The 15,836-nt window shown below is 34.8% G+C and overlaps 4 protein-coding genes and 3 non-coding genes across 7 annotated transcripts; 4 read left to right on the forward strand and 3 right to left on the reverse strand.

Annotated features, from left to right (window-relative positions):
* Nucleotides 1-228: 228 nt before the first annotated feature.
* On the forward strand, nt 229-971 carry C26C6.6 (LIM zinc-binding domain-containing protein). Its single transcript, NM_059705.2, has 4 exons — nt 229-315; nt 361-426; nt 487-586; nt 746-971. Exons 1-4 carry the CDS (start codon nt 250-252, stop codon nt 922-924), a joined length of 411 nt encoding a protein of 136 aa, NP_492106.1. The 5' UTR covers nt 229-249; the 3' UTR covers nt 925-971.
* Nucleotides 972-3,846: 2,875 nt separating this feature from the next.
* glb-8 (Globin domain-containing protein) lies at nt 3,847-7,130 on the forward strand. Its single transcript, NM_001136283.3, has 8 exons — nt 3,847-3,966; nt 4,254-4,470; nt 5,007-5,070; nt 5,133-5,375; nt 5,420-5,584; nt 6,052-6,311; nt 6,516-6,600; nt 6,702-7,130. The coding sequence occupies exons 1-8, from the start codon at nt 3,861-3,863 to the stop codon at nt 6,768-6,770; spliced, it is 1,209 nt and encodes a 402-aa protein (NP_001129755.1). The 5' UTR covers nt 3,847-3,860; the 3' UTR covers nt 6,771-7,130.
* 21ur-12969 lies at nt 6,465-6,485 on the reverse strand. The gene has a single exon (NR_050262.1).
* Nucleotides 7,126-8,006, reverse strand: C26C6.10 (ETS domain-containing protein). Its single transcript, NM_001128953.4, has 4 exons — nt 7,967-8,006; nt 7,854-7,914; nt 7,673-7,801; nt 7,126-7,309 (listed from the first exon to the last, which is right to left on the reverse strand). The coding sequence occupies exons 1-4, from the start codon at nt 8,002-8,004 to the stop codon at nt 7,196-7,198; spliced, it is 342 nt and encodes a 113-aa protein (NP_001122425.1). The 5' UTR covers nt 8,005-8,006; the 3' UTR covers nt 7,126-7,195.
* A 347-nt stretch (nt 8,007-8,353) lies between these two features.
* Nucleotides 8,354-9,404, reverse strand: C26C6.9 (GOLD domain-containing protein). Its single transcript, NM_001025840.7, has 5 exons — nt 9,261-9,404; nt 9,104-9,196; nt 8,795-8,989; nt 8,626-8,748; nt 8,354-8,580 (listed from the first exon to the last, which is right to left on the reverse strand). The coding sequence occupies exons 1-5, from the start codon at nt 9,345-9,347 to the stop codon at nt 8,425-8,427; spliced, it is 654 nt and encodes a 217-aa protein (NP_001021011.1). The 5' UTR covers nt 9,348-9,404; the 3' UTR covers nt 8,354-8,424.
* A 3,695-nt stretch (nt 9,405-13,099) lies between these two features.
* Nucleotides 13,100-13,279, forward strand: C26C6.13. The gene has a single exon (NR_101582.1). It is a non-coding gene; the product is annotated as a small nucleolar RNA C26C6.13 (small nucleolar RNA).
* Nucleotides 13,280-13,517: 238 nt separating this feature from the next.
* On the forward strand, nt 13,518-13,617 carry C26C6.14. Its single transcript, NR_101583.1, has one exon. It is a non-coding gene; the product is annotated as an Unclassified non-coding RNA C26C6.14 (non-coding RNA).
* The last annotated feature ends 2,219 nt before the right edge of the window (nt 13,618-15,836 follow it).

Genomic DNA, 15,836 nt, shown 5'->3' on the forward strand with positions numbered 1-15,836 from the left:
CGGACAGTATTATTTGGCTTCAGTATAATGGCTTATTTTGCCCTAGAAATAAGGAATCTGTGATATTTTATGTATTTTGGAGATTACCATGCAGAGATGCATAAACTTTTGTATCTTGTTTGGAAGTTTTCAATTAAAAACCAATAAATTTTAATACCAGTTACGTGGCAACCGCTTACTAAATACAAATTCGGAGGCGAAGAATACAATTTTAATAAAAAATAATTTATTTCCAAATAAACTAGAAAAATGACTATTGAGTTTATCAATTGTGCAGGATGTAAAGCCAAAATCGCCGAGGAGGATGTCGAAAAGGTAAATCCACAATTGGTGTATTTCCTTTAAAAAAGTAATTTTTAGAACAAAGTTGTCTTCTTTCTGAATCGAATGTGGCATCGGGATCATATTCAATGCATTTTTTGTAAAGTTAGTTTTGGAAGCGTTCGGAAAAAAGCACTTCCAAAATTTCAAAATATCCAATTTTAGCTTCAAATCTCGGACAATCGTTATTTCCGTTCATCAATTGATCCAATGAAACCATCATGTTATGCATGTCATATTCAAACAAATCATCCATCTTGCACAGGTATTTTTAGTTCTTCGAAGTACTGATTAGTAGAAATTAAAAATTGAATGATATGGCTTGTGAATTCGGTTTTGCACGGGTTATACGAACTTTGATTACTCAGCTACATATAGGAAAGATTAGAGCCCCTTACGATTACTTAAAAAACAAATTTTACAGGATGCTCATTGCCAGTAATTGAACGAGGACTTGTTGCATTTAATCGTCTCTTTCATATTGATTGTTTCCGTTGTGCAATCTGTAACAAGACAATTCCTCAAAGAAAAGGATTTTATGAACGTGATATGATGTTTTATGATGACGTTTGTTATATGCTTCATATCAAAGATGTTCTATAACATATTGAACTTATTTGAAAAAATAATGAATAGATTTTGAACGGTTTAAAGTGTATTTTTGTGGGTTAACTATAATTTCTAAGATACTGATTTTTGAGAGATTTCAAGACAAATAGGGAGTAAAGTAGTCCCTTTCGGAACAATTTTTCTGTGATTTCTCTTGTTCACTGACAAAAACTGAACAATTTCAGTGTTTCATCTAATTAAAACATTTTTTTATCAGAAACATTGGACTTTTTTAAAATTTATAACACGATTTTTGAAATTTTACACATTTTGAAAAATGCAATTTCTGAATCCAGAGTTTTGTCAATTTTTCAATCAATTTATAGAACTTGCAAAAGTGAAACAATAATTATAATATTTGAAACATCACAATCATAATGAGCATCCTTCTGTTCTTTCATCATTTAACCTCCTCCATTCAAGTAGTAAAGTGTGCATCTAGTAACTTCACACCACAAAATGTTTCTGTGGGAGAAGAGCTACGGGATGGATGAGATGTGTCACCTGTGTCAGATCAAAATGACGTCATATAGATCTTAGTTTTCTTTTTCGAGTAACTACGTACTCGAAAATGTTTTGTGACTTTTTAAACATGTCAGTGTCAATCTTTTAATAATTTTTTTTTGTTTTTTGTTTCTGTCTGATTTTTTTTTGTGTAATAGTCTTGAAATCTTTTTGAAATCTAAAAGTCTTCTCAAGTCTCAATTCACTATTTCAATATTTGTCATTTTTACGTTTTTACAGAGAAACTAAACATTTAACTTTTGTTTCAGATGAAGTTTTGGCATATTTCCAATTTTCCTTGCAAAATTTTTTTTAAATATTGAACACTGTTGAGTGAGGAAATGTTAAACTACACAACATTGAAATTTTTAAACACAATTAACTAAATATTATTAAACCCAAAAACGTAGGAAATTTTGTTTTTTTTTCGGGCTACTTCCGCAATTATAATCGACTGTAAATAAAAAAGAATTCTAAAATTTTTTGCCATGCTTTGCTTCAAATAGGAGTGATTCCGAACATTCCACACTGGCGACACTCCACCTTTAATATATTTTGAGCATAAAGCTACACTTTAAAATACGATTTTTGTACTGAAGTTAACTATAGAAACCCAGAGGTCTTTGGTAGTCCTGCAGTTCAAATATTTTCCCAACCTAATCTGCACTTTTTAAATCAAACATAGTAGCTTATTATTCATGCACTATAAAAACCGAAAAGATAAAATAGTCTAGTGGGATAAAAAGTTATAATTTCTTCAATCATCAAGTGTAGATGCAGGTGTCAGTGTCTCTCACCTCAAATCTTCAAAGGGAGATATCTTAACCTTCTTTTTCTTCTTTTTGTGTTCCAAATTTTTTGCCTGTCAGTCGATCCCTCGGTCTCTTGGAGCACACAGCTGGCATCGAAGTCTCCTCTTTCCTACTCATTCTTCAAACATTTTTTGTCTTTTTTATCTTCTTTAGCACTTTTGTTTTCAGCCATCACACTTTTGTCAAAGGTATTCTATCTGAAAGTTTAAGCTGTTTTTCAAAGTTTAATTCTCTCGAAATTTACGTTTTTCTCTGTTTTATTTGCCACAGGTGGTAATTTGTGGTTGGAAGTGCGACCGCCTGGAGAGAATAAATTGGTCCAAGAGAAGCAATGAGAGGGTGTAAACAGCATCCCGATTGATTAACGATCAGTCGGCAATGTTGATGGGTGGTGTGGAGAGAGGGACCACAAGAAAGAGCAACTTTGAGAATAGATTGAGACATTGCACTTGGTCTGAAGCTCATGATTTATGCATATTCCTCAACAACCTATTTTTAGATATTTATCTTTTTTTCTTTTTTTATTGAACGAAAGTTCAATCAAGGTTGTAGAACAGCCGATCTCTAAAATTGGACAAATCTGCAAAATTTCTTCAATCGCCAAAAATTTCCAGGATTTTTTGATTGAAATCACACTTCCGAGTGTTTTCAAGGAAAATTGGTATTTTTCAAATATGGTAGAGTTTTTTGGCATGTCTAATTCCGTTTGGACTCTGTTTTCACAATTAAAAACTACTTGGCAATCAGTACAAATGCTCAACTGTAAGCATCAATTCTCGGATATATGAATTCTGGAAAATTCATGGTTTCGATTTTACCCAGCAATTTTTAAATTTCTTTTTGTTTCAAATTTAAATCTTATTAAATTTTGAAAAATAAATATAGCTCATAATTTTGTTACCTTATTTGGAAATTAAAAAATCTATTTGAGCTATTTTTTCTTACTAATTTAAATCTGAGATGAACTTAATGTTTACATCAAACTGCTTTCTTTTTGTGATTACTCACTAACTACTATATAATCACAAAAAATAGCGAAAAATGGAAAACTGAGAAAAAACTAAAAAAATGTATAGAACATCTTGATAATTAATTGCGACTTGTAAATACGACAAGGAAACTGACGATAAATGATAATTTTAGCATTATTAGATTTGCTCAAATGGTTTCTTGGAACTCAGAAACACAGAAAAACTGAAACGTTTTCTAATGCATCCCACTTTTAACTTCAGAATTTCTTCCGTGTTTTCAGTCATGTTTTTTCGTATTTCTTTGTTTTCTATATCATCCAATTTTTCAAATTGAACACCAACACGAAGAACAACACTTTTTTTTTGTGAAAAAATCAAAAAGCTACGAGTTTTATGACCCTCTATCTCTCATTTTTCTCCCATTTTTTTCATTCTCTCCAATCAGTTTTCTGGTAACTCATCTGTAAGTCAATGTCAGAAATTGTAGAATTCATAAATCTCAGATACTGCTCATTCAGAAATCCACGAAACTCGTTTTTTAAACTTCAAACATCGTCTCAAGCCTGATTTCGTGATTCCTAACATTTTGAACTCTTGGTTCAATTTTTCTATAAAGTACGAGATGAATATTTCAGGATAGATCATGCAAAAAATATGGGAATGGATAGTTGACAAGAAAACTAATACAATTCGAAAATGGAGATCATCAAATATTCGACGAAATAACACAGAACCCGATGATTTGTCAGGTTGGAATTAGATTTTAAAAAAAGTTAGACAGAGTTCTGAATTATTGTAGTTTGGCATTTGGTTTTGACATTTTCGCAATGTTTCTAATAGTTTAAAAAATATCAAAATCATTGAAAACAAACATTGTTGCCAGACCATCCAAAATTTTGAGATATTTTGAGCAATTTTTCCTTTTTTTTTGAATTTAAGTCTCGTCATACATGCCCAGTAAGAATTTTCTTAATAAAAGAGGAGGTTGCTTACATAACCCTTTATTAAATTAAATTCAAATTCCTGAAACTTTCAGCCTATCGAAACGGAAAACGAAAATCATATTCGGCTGGAAGCATCACATCTTCATCAAATTCTACAAAAAAGAACCCAGATTTCGAAAATTTTTTCGAAGAACCCCAAATAAAAGTGATGTTAGATGCAAGACGAGAATCATTTCTTCGACATTCAACATCTGCTGAAGTGTTTCCTGTTGCTCCACCGGATTTAGAAGTCGTCTTAGAGAGATCAACGTTGGTTTTTTATTTCTATTTCTGAAGGAAAAACTGAAGGAAAAAAAGATTAGAATTAGTTGAAGGGCATCTCATCAATCTTATTAGTTAATCCATGAGTCGAAACCGACAAATGATGAATTCAGTATATTTTTATAACGTTCTGCAAGCTTCAAGTCACGTTTTTCTTCGTCTTGAACGTTATACATTTGCAAGATTTTAAAAAAATTTCAAAAAATAAATACGGGTTAGAAATAACGAGCCAAAAAATGTAATTCCATGAGAGAGCCCTTATGTACACATCGTGAATTATTATAAATATGTAAATAATAAAACTTTTAACCGTAAAGCAGTAGTTTTTAACTGTTCAATTACACATTTTTGAGCACAACTTATAGTTAAAATGATACCTTTTTTTCAAAATCTACCATGTTTAAAACTGTTCTTCTCTCAACATTCAAAAAGCTGAGAAAAGATAATGCCACTTGTCCAAAATTCACTTTAAAGTTTTTTATAAAAAACTTTGATTTTAGGACTCTCAAATCTCTACTTTTCAGCAAAACCACGCCCAATCCAACTCCACGAACCGTTAGAAAACAGCTTCGATTCGACATTCCAGAGGTAGAGACTCCACCCATTTATTTCTCTGCGTTTCCAATCATTAAATCTCTCTTCACTTCTAGGTGCACATTTCATTTGAGACGAACGAGCCTCGAAAAGTGACTTTTGAAGGTGGCTCAACTTCTAATTCAATTGTACCTCCACCGATTATCGACTGGGATTCGACGCCAAAAATGAATTCAGTACCAGAAATTGAACCAATTTTATGCTTTGATGATGAAGTTTCTGTGACCACTCGAAGACTTTCAGCAAATGAAAAAGCACGACAAAATGTGATAGCTCAAAGAAGGCAGAGTAATGTTCAGGTAATTATTATTTTTTGGCAATAAAATGAAAATACGAGTTTCAGTTAGTACAATCAATGAGTGGACGAACAACAACAACGACTTTAATTCCATTAACATGTGCTCAAATTCATTTGGTTAGAGCATTATGGAGACAAGTTTATACAACAAAAGGACCAACAGTGATTGGAGCAAGTATATATCATCGATTATGTTTTAAGAATGTGATGGTATGTTTTATGTATAGAATCTATCTTTTAAAAGTAGCGAGATTTTTAAAAATAATTTTTATGAACTCAAAGTAACCAAACGGCCAAATTTCATAATGAGATTCCACGGATTAAACTACCAAAATAAGGAACATTGAGTGAAAATTAAAGGTTAAACACTCTAAAATTCTATATAAACACTTCGGTGAACCAAAGATTAAAAAAATGGTGTTCTTTCCGGAATTTCAATTTTTTTGTGATTTGAATATTAAATCCTAAAAAATATTGCTGAAAACTAAATTTGCGCCACTTTCCGATTTAAAACACTCCAATAAAAAATTTTAAACGTTTTATTATGATAGTTCCGACTACTGCGACACGAAATGTCTCTTAAAATTTCGCTGAAAATATTGAATTACCGAGCATTTTTCATTCCTCTTGAGCACAAAGTTTTAAATATTAAGTATTTTCGTGTATTTGATTTACAGGTAAAAGAACAAATGAAACAAGTCGAGCTGCCGCCGAAATTCCAAAATCGTGACAATTTTATCAAAGCTCATTGCAAAGCAGTAGCTGAATTAATAGATCAAGTTGTTGAGAATCTGGATCATTTGGATAATGTTACGGGTGAATTGATGAGAATTGGAAGGGTACATGCAAAAGTGCTACGTGGAGAATTAACTGGGAAATTATGGAATACGGTAGCTGAAACTATCATTGATTGTACACTGGAATGGGGTGACAGGAGGTTTGTTTGTTTTTTTTTTGCATGATTTGAAACTCAGAGGAATTTGGTAATGATCAAAGAATGTTTGATATTCTGTCATAATTCCAATGTGTTTTGATATATGTCTCTTGGCAAATCTTACATTCTCGTAGAATGTATGTAGTTGATAAAATCAAAAAAAAAGTAGAATTCGAAATAATTTATGTGAAATCTCAATATTTAAAGGTGTCGAAGTGAAACAGTACGGAAGGCTTGGGCACTGATTGTTGCATTTGTTATCGAAAAAATCAAGGCAGGACATCATGAGCAGGTGATTTTTGGGGATTTCCTTTTTCTACGTAATTTTCCCATTTAAGAGTTCCATTCTCATTTAGAATACTTGTATAAAGTTCACAAAAAAATAAATTTCAGAGGAAACTAATGCTAGGAACACGTCAATCGCTTCCATCAATTCGAACACCATCAATGGAACGATTTTAATAAATTAATTGCTTGGTTCTGCTTTACATATCTTCGATTTTTCCATTTTTTTCTGAAATTATCTATCTCAAGTATTTTTATCGGTTGACAAGTTTTCTGAAAATTTTCCAGTTCTACAAGATATGGAAACCTGAATACAAAAATCAACTGATAAAACTCTTATTAAAATATGTTCATGTGTCATGTCACTTATTTGTTTTCATCATTAGGTTCAGTTTCCAATAGTTTTGCTCATTCTTTTTCTTTTCCCTCTCTCCAATTCGTACAGTGTATCGACATCTTGTGATGATCTCTTTTCATTTTGGCTCTTCTGAATTTTTGTTTCTTTTTTTTGCAAATAAATATGTTCTATGTCAAAAATTAACTTTTTATTATTTTTAGCGAGAACAAAATTTATTTTCAAAACAATAGAAAAAACGTTATCATTAAGTGTCCAATTGAACAAATCCAGTGGATCTTGCATTTTCCATTTCCGATTTAGAAACTTCCAGATGGTGATATCGATAAGTCTCATTGTCAGATGCATTCCACAATTTGTACTGTAAATGTTAAAATATTGAAAATAAAGCGTTGATGGGAAAAGTGATTATCACATTTGCGCATCAAATGCGATTTATTTGGAGAATTGTTAATTGGAATAAAAAAGCGTGAAAGCCTTTCACGAAATCACAATGCCTATCTTCATACCTACAAGGCAGGCATAACTCGCCTAGAGCGAATATTGTCATGAAGAAATAAATTATTTCAATTCGGTTAATAATTTTTTCAAAGCATAGGACAACTTCAAGGCAAGTAATGTGTGGTCTGTAGGCAGGCAGGTAGGTTGTTAGAAGTCTTGACAGCGTGTATGGTTTCTACTTGCTAGGTGCTCTTGCTAGCGTTTTAATAAATAGCAAAATTACTCTGTTCGTAACCTGAAACTGTCCAGTGACTTCTGTGCAAATCCATTTTACCATCAAAACGTGATTTTCGATACTCCAAATACATGAGTTTGGGCGCAAATCGGATTGATATACCAGAAAGGTGAATTTCTGAATAAATTATGTTTTAATTCTATAAAGCACGATTCAAAGTTTTTCTCACTTTGAATTTGAGCCTGTTCGGATCAACCTGTGAAGGTATTGAAAGATTTCTTGATGAAAATCTGAAAATTTTGGTGAGTTTTCTTTCTAGATTTGCGGGTTTCGAAGGCTTACCGTTTAGAAGTTTCGTTTTTTCTTCTCTTTGCAGCCATCTTATTGAGAAAAGTGTAATTACCACATTAATTTTTTCGCAAACGAAATTCCAGATGGGAAATTACGCAACCATGGTTATCACGCATTATTTTTAAAGGAAAAAATCAGGCCCATATATTTTATTGTGATTTCTGTGTAGTTATACTAGGTTACAATGTGGATAATTTAACTCATAATCAGTATTTATGTGATTATTCCGAAGTAATCCGCTTTTTTAAAAAATCCTTATCCTATCCTATAAATAAATAAATAATAAAATTTCGATTTGAAATCAAAGTTAAAAATGTTTTCTCATAGGATTATGCTGAATTAAGCATTTTCAAGCAAACGTTGTGACTTATTTTTTAGAATAATTGTTTACTGAGGAGGTCTCCACAGTTTCATTTCAAAACAGTTCAATCAACATCTAGATTTATTTTTTAGAATTGAATTCTGTTTGGGTCAATTCTGAAAAGCTTCCGCACGTAATAAACTTGTGAAATTGTAATGATTATTGCGACAATGCAAAAGACAATGTTGTAGTTTTGAATAAACTCCGAGTTTTGTAATTGTAAAGCTTCGTCTCGAACAACCATCTGCAGTATTTATCAATTATTATTGATTTTTGGAGTTTTTCAAACCTGATTATAGAATTTCAGATGATAATAGATCTTGTAGATTCGATGTGTCGATGCCATAATTGAATTTTGAATGTCCTTCGAAATTTGATGGTGGGCGAAGAATGTCTTTAGTGAATTTTCCATCTGTAATTATATTTTTGAGCTGATAAGTAATGTTAATTTCAACTACCTTCTCTGGATTATAGAACTGTAAATACAGATTTATTTTCATAGGTCTTCGAGTGTAAACACAAATTTCATATGGTCCATTTTCTGTTGTATTATGCTCCATGTGAGCATCGCCATCTCCACTTGCCCAATCCGAAAAATCACCGCTGGGTGATGTGACACGGAATTGCATAGGATAAACTGTATCAAAAGTTGGCTGAAATTTGTCGAAATATATGAGATTTTGAGGATCAAATTTTCTTTCTCGAATAATCACGCTCAGTCGAGCAATATAATTTAAAGTTTCACAAATTGACAAACATCAACTCACTCTCATTCCAATGTTTAGTATCATTCCGGTCTCAAGGGGCTCGTAATAGCATGACAACTGTGATTCTGATTCGAATGTTAGAATCCGTCCTATCTAAAAATTTTCGGTACAAAAACATAATATTAAGCTCACTTAGTAATAGAAAACGTATATTTACCTGTGAATCATCGTTTATTGAAGATTTAGTTGTCAATGCATCCGTTGAAGCAAGTAAGCCAACGCAGAAGAGTATGAAACGTTTCATTTAGAAACTTGACCAACCAACTGATAATCGGAGCCCACTGAGAGGGAAGATGTAACTATCAGTTTGAATTGGCCTGATAACAATCAATAATCATTTATTTCTGTTTCCCGTTGTTGAAACGATAAATTTCCCATCAATTTTTTATTGAATAGAAAATGGAAAATCGTCGGCAATGTTCGTAAATAGTAGTTCTTTTCCATTATTGAAAATATATTTTTAGGTTCCCGCTGCTATTCGTTTTCATTTCAGTGATCAAAAACGGTCACTTGTTTTTTTGTGAATTCAATTCCATTTTTTAAACTCGATTTCATAGTTTCAGATTTTTGCAATGTTATAGATATTTTTCTTCAAAATTATTTTACTCTGAAGTCAGAAAAAAAAAACTTTTGTGCCGCATATGGCATTACATTCGCATTAGTTTCTCTCAAACATAGATGATACATTTTCCGATGTCGATTTATAGTAAAGTCTGTCTCTAAATATTCGTGTTCTTCTATAACAACTTTGAAAAATCATAGAAAGTTTTTTCCCAATTTTTCGGCTCACCATCCCGATTGCAACGATTTGTTGTTATGTTCGTCGATTGTGCAGTCGACAATCACAATATACTTGTCACTAATCTCCATCAGCCTTTCACGTCGTTGTCGTCAAATTTCAATTTGTGTGCCATTTCCGTCTCACATCCAATTAGCACTTATTTCGACCCGATTCTCTCTTTTTGCCTATGTATGTGTATTCATGTGGGCTCATAGGCCTGTTTGCGGCCGTTGACGCATCTGTTTCTCTTCCTCTTATTCTTTTTTCATCTTCTCCCTTCTCCATCTTCTCGTCTTCCGCGTCGCCTCGCCTTGAAACATAAAATAAAATCCTTGAAAGAGAGAAGACAAAGAAGAAGAAGAAGACGTGCTGCTTCTGCTGCTTAGTCTACTTTCGAGAAGAGCACGGCGGCGGCAGCTCCTGTGTATTGCAGAATAGTATAATGGACTGCTCTCATGGTCGACGGCAGCTACAAAGTGCACAAGAACCAAACAATGTTGCATCCTTTCCTTCCCATTCTCTCTACACCTATATGGGACCGAGTCTATTATTCATCGCATCTCTTGCGCGCCCACTCAGCCCAACTTCTCGTGTGTTTTTAGGTTGACTACCACTTGAGAAAATGGTTTTCCTGAAAGTAGCTAGTTCAAGCTTTTTTTTCGAAAAAATTTCAGTTGAACTTGATTATATATGCTGCTTGACTGAGGTTCGGGAGTTGTATATGTTTATGTATCGCCAAACATTTGGTGCAGGTTGATGATTAGTCACAGCCTCCGAATTTATATCAGATTCAGCAAAGGAAATATCCCCTAGGACGTTGTGTCATTCATAGATCGCATAGAACAATATTCATTTTGATTTTGGTTGAATTTAAAAAATTTCATATCCTGGTAGTTAAAAGTGGTGGTAGTGTGAATGGGGTTTTGCTTTAAAAATCTAAAAGTTTTTTAAAGATTTATCATTCTTGCTTGATTTTTTATTTTTTGAAGCAAACCCCCCATTCTCCACCTCCAAATAAAAATTGGCAGATAAATAATTTATTTTTCGTGAGCAAGATTATTTGAAGTTTCAGAAAGAAAATGTCCTCTTGAAGATGATCGTTCTGTCCTGGCCACCTGATCAGTTCTGAGAGCGTTTATTTTCTTGTTGCTTCATGTTTTCCATGAATTTCGTTTTGTTTCCACATTTTGCACACATTCCTCTTATGTTGTCATCAAACCGGAAACTAGCATTTCCCCCCACGCATATTGTTCGTTGTCTTTCTGATAGTAAGCATGCGAAAGTAGCCCAGAGAACATGAAAAGAAGATATTTCAAAACTTTGTTCTGATAAATTCAAGCTTTCATATCAATATTGAAATTTTAATAATTCATGGATTCAGTAAGAGGTAAGAGTAAGAATTTTATCTAGATAATTTCGAGAAAAATATAATTTTTTCCTAATTTTACAAGGTTGTACCAAAATATTTTCTTAATTTTAGAAAGGACCTATCTTGGGCTTTTATTGAAAAAAATGTCAATAACAGTTATAATTTTTTGGATCCTGCTTAGCAGACCTTTCATCTGAACTGTCGTCTATTATGTAAATCATAGCGATTGGTAGGCTTTTTGGGCAAAATATTTAAGAAATCTGAAGAATCACGACTAGTGGAGTCTTTTCACCCATACTTCCGGAATAACATTTTAACTGTGACTCAGGAAGTATACACATTTCAGAGTATATCAGAACAATATAGAAGTAGTGCTTAGCTTGACGTAATCTAAAAATGTTCAAATAGGACTGAAAGGGAAAAAGAAAAAATACTTCTACCTTTCCACTTACCATGATTAAAGATTACATTTCAATAGTATTGTGAATTATACACATTCTCTCAAATTAGGCGTTTTCAACGAGCGTTCCACAAGTTAATAATCTGATTCAAAGACATCTTCTAACAGATTAAAACATATACATTGCTCTGCCGCTCGCTTCAGAGGCAATTCGATTCATTTAGCAAGGGAGCTCCGGAGAGGGAGCTCTTTTTCTGTTCAACTGCTTCTCTTTCTTCTCGCATTTCTATTTCTGTGATGTCAATCAGGAGTCTCGGTTACAGCATGGTGGCCTTTAGCAGAAAAACGATAGGTACTTCATTTCGGCAATTACTTGATCATAAATAATGTAGTAATCTAGATTCGGGTTGAAGTACAACACCTTCCAAATTTGTAATTCAGTATCTTGTACATCGTTAAAAAGTTCCACGATATGCAATTTGCCACGAGCAATTTTCGTGCAGTTTTCAATTCTACGACGACAAAATTTTAGGTATATGGGTTGAAAAAGTTAACCGTATCGTGTGGTTGTGAATTTTTCAAGGAAAAAACTACTACACAGTTAAAGACATTAGTAATATGATATGATTTTTGAGCATCGTAGCCGATTTTCTCTGGAAATTTAACTGAAATGCAGGTACTCCGTTTAAATTGATCCTACATCATCGAGAATCCACAAAGTTATACAACAAGAGCTCACCGGCTCACTTTTTAATTATTGCTCCTCGTCCATACTCATTACAGTTGCCGTCGTCATTATAATTGGCCGCCAACGCTTCCTCCAAGAGACCGTAGTCTATGAACGTCCCAAACGTCCCTTTTCAGTCGTTAACAGGGGGCACACAGAGAAGTGAACATAAGAGTGAAGAGAGACAGGCATGGAAAGATTACTGCTCTGCTGCTCCTGCTGCTTTAGAGGGCCGTCCTCGTCGTCTTCTTCGCCGCCATTGCCGAAGACTGGATGCATGTGCATGTTTGTGTGGCGCACAGACGAAGAAGGATACGTTAACATGATGGCTGTGTGCGCGAGAGCTTCGCAAAAAGAAATCGTGTGCATGTACACTCACGCTCACTGAACCAAAGGGAAAAGCGCTCACCGAGCCATGGATCGTGGAGACGTAGAGAAGAGTGTCGGAGAATTATGGCATTATTTGCTGCGAAGAAGAGAGGGAAAGGGCCGCCTCGCCGTCTCCCTCCCTCGCACCCCAAGAGCCTCACACACACACAAACGATCGATTGGCAAGCAAGCAGCACACGGAGAGAAAGAGACGAGCGAGCGCTCAATTCTGAGGCGCACACACATAAACACGCTCACTCTCTTCCATACACATTGTCTATGTCTCCTTTCCTATCCACCACTTCTCCTATCTTGCCGCCCTCCTTCTCGATGGCTGTGCTGCTGCTGCCACCCCTTCCGACGTCTGGCTGGCTGTGTGTGTCCGAAGAACCGAAATGAATGGCTCAATGATGCCGTCTTCATCGTTGCCGTTGTCTACCTTCTTATCCGTTCGACATTCACATGTCTTCATAATTTTATAGCGTAATGGTTTTTCTTTATCACTATCTTCAAATAATTAGCTACAGTTTCATGTGAGAACTGAAGACCGCTTCATTTGTTTCCGTGGTGACTCATTTCAATGTGCGCTCTATTGAGAATTTGTATTCAAAAGTTTCGCGCCAATGCGTTTGTTTTCTACTTTTGTTTTCGAACTCTTCTACTTTTCTTTTCGAATTTTTCTTTTTTCTATCGTAGAGAAACAGTAAAATTATATCTTATTGCACACCCCCTCAAACTTTATTAGAATCTTCCTTATTTGCATTTTTCCTCTTTGCAACAACTGAATTCCCCACGCTTCCGCGGAAGCTTTCCTCATTTACATATTCTAGCAGAAGCTGATCGATTTTTTCGAACAGTTCAAAAATATATAAAAGCAAACAACTTGATTGAAAACGTTTCATATCCTTTCGCTATTGTCTTTTTTCAAGCTCACATAGCATTTGATCATCTCTCAATTTTATTGAACCTCATTTTCACCTGGACAACGACGACAACGACGGTGCTCGTCCCTTGAGAACGTCTCTATACGAGCTCCCCGACCGCCCGACTGCCTCCCATCCGATCACAACAATATCTGCGCCGGATTTTTTGATGATGGTGGGGGTGGTTTAGAGGTTGGTAAATAGATACGATACTCTCTAGTCACACGCACACACTTTTGTGTCGCCTTTGTGCGTTGTCTGAGAAACTCAATCTAACCTTGATTTTGAAATTTAGCAAGGTAATTTTTGTGGCGATATGAAAGATCATCTGAAAATTGATACTGTGGTTGTGAAGACCAGCTATGTATTTTCAGTTTTTCCGCCTCAATAAAACGGATCATATTCCTACTCGAAACTTTAGCCACAAGGATTTATAACTTTTAGAACCATTTTCTTTTCTCGTTTAAACTGAAATTCCGGCTTCAGTTAATAATTCAATCTTTCGTGCATTTTTTCAAATACGATTTATCATTGACATTTACGGTTTTACTAAATAGATTTTCACCCTGTGAGCGTACGAAACTGTACTAGATTGGCGACTAACGCATCTTCTTTGAATCATCATCAAACGTTGGCAATTATTTTATATGAGTCGTCATCTTCCTTTCTGGTCTCTTTTCTCCTTATTCCTTCAACATTTCTGTATTTGAATGAAAACGTCGATATGTGTGGGGTGCTATGCAACTCCGGCGACGACACAACGACAGAATAAAGAAGGATGGGTGACGCGATTCGTTTTGATTTTTTCTCTCCTCTTCTTCGTCGTGTCACATAGCCCATATGCTCTCAAGATGCGCTTTTTGCATATGTTTTGTGACACATCGTTTCTTGCCGCAACGCTCGTTGGTTCCTGATTTCTGTTTTGTATGTCCTATAATTTATCGAAAAATAGAAGACTGGGAGTTCAAATAAAAATAATTATTTAAAAAATATTTGTTCCGCAGACAAATGACATTTTCAGTTTCAAATTTGCCAAATAATCTTTCTGTTTCTACGTTCTTCAATAACAGTTCTTATTGGAAACCCCGCCATATTTACTGGCTCAAACCACATTGGAACGATTTTATGAGAATTGTGAACACTTTCATGAATGAGCTTCCCATAAGGTTAAATTCCAAACTAATAGTAAAATATTTCAAGTTAAGGTTTTATTTCTGCGTAATCCACTATTTTTATCTTTTCTTGATTTTCCCTTTCATACTTTCACTCATTGTTTATTATTCGTGTCCCCTCGTCTCCGTTCTTCGACTGGAAAATCTGTAAGAGGGTCCAGCTGTGGTCTCCGGTGTACGGCACTCAACATGTCTCCTTGTGTATCGCTGCCAGTGCTGTCTATGCATTTATTATGAAAATAAAACAATTAGGCACATGGAAAAAGGCTTTATGTTCCTATAGCTTTTGGTTCACGGAGACCTAGTCTACGGCGCTGTTCGTCGATTGAAACTTAAATTTTAAATAGTAGTTTTCGGCATCATAAAGTCGCTATTAAGGCTGTCAGACAATTTAAGTTTTTATGCAATATTTTAAGATTTTAACTCAAACGCCGCCTGTGATCAGATAACTCCGACTACTAGAATATCTGCATGGTTCTGATCCTCATCATGATTTAAAATTCGAATCGACACGCAACGCAAGTAGCCGCCGACCCTCGTCTTCACTGTCGCTGCCCCCTGAACGATGGGGCTCTCCTGTTTCGGCTACTGGCTGCCCCTGGCTACTACTACCCCTTTTCTGCTATGCCCATGACCTTCTTCTTCTCCTCGCCCTCGCTTTTCTCTCTATTTTCCTTCTCCAACCCCACCATCCTGCTCGCCGTCGTCGTCGCAGTTGCTCCCCCATTTTTTTGCGCCACGCAAAAAAAAAAGAAAAAGAAGGACGACGACGACAACGAAGAAAGAGAAGAAGCAGAAGCAGTGAAAACGGAAAAATCGAAGACGTTGTCGTCTATTTTTTTGCTTCTGTTCTTTACAAATTATCTATTTTCTAACCTTTTTGTGGAGAACGTTGACCCGGCCGGAAGCATGTAGTAAAATTTCTTTTTGGTTGATTTTGCAAAACATGTTTATCCTCGATTAGCTGATTTTCATTTCGATTTCAGATTAAA

This window comes from Caenorhabditis elegans, chromosome I (genome assembly GCF_000002985.6).
Source record: "Caenorhabditis elegans chromosome I".
Classification (NCBI taxonomy): domain Eukaryota; kingdom Metazoa; phylum Nematoda; class Chromadorea; order Rhabditida; family Rhabditidae; genus Caenorhabditis; species Caenorhabditis elegans.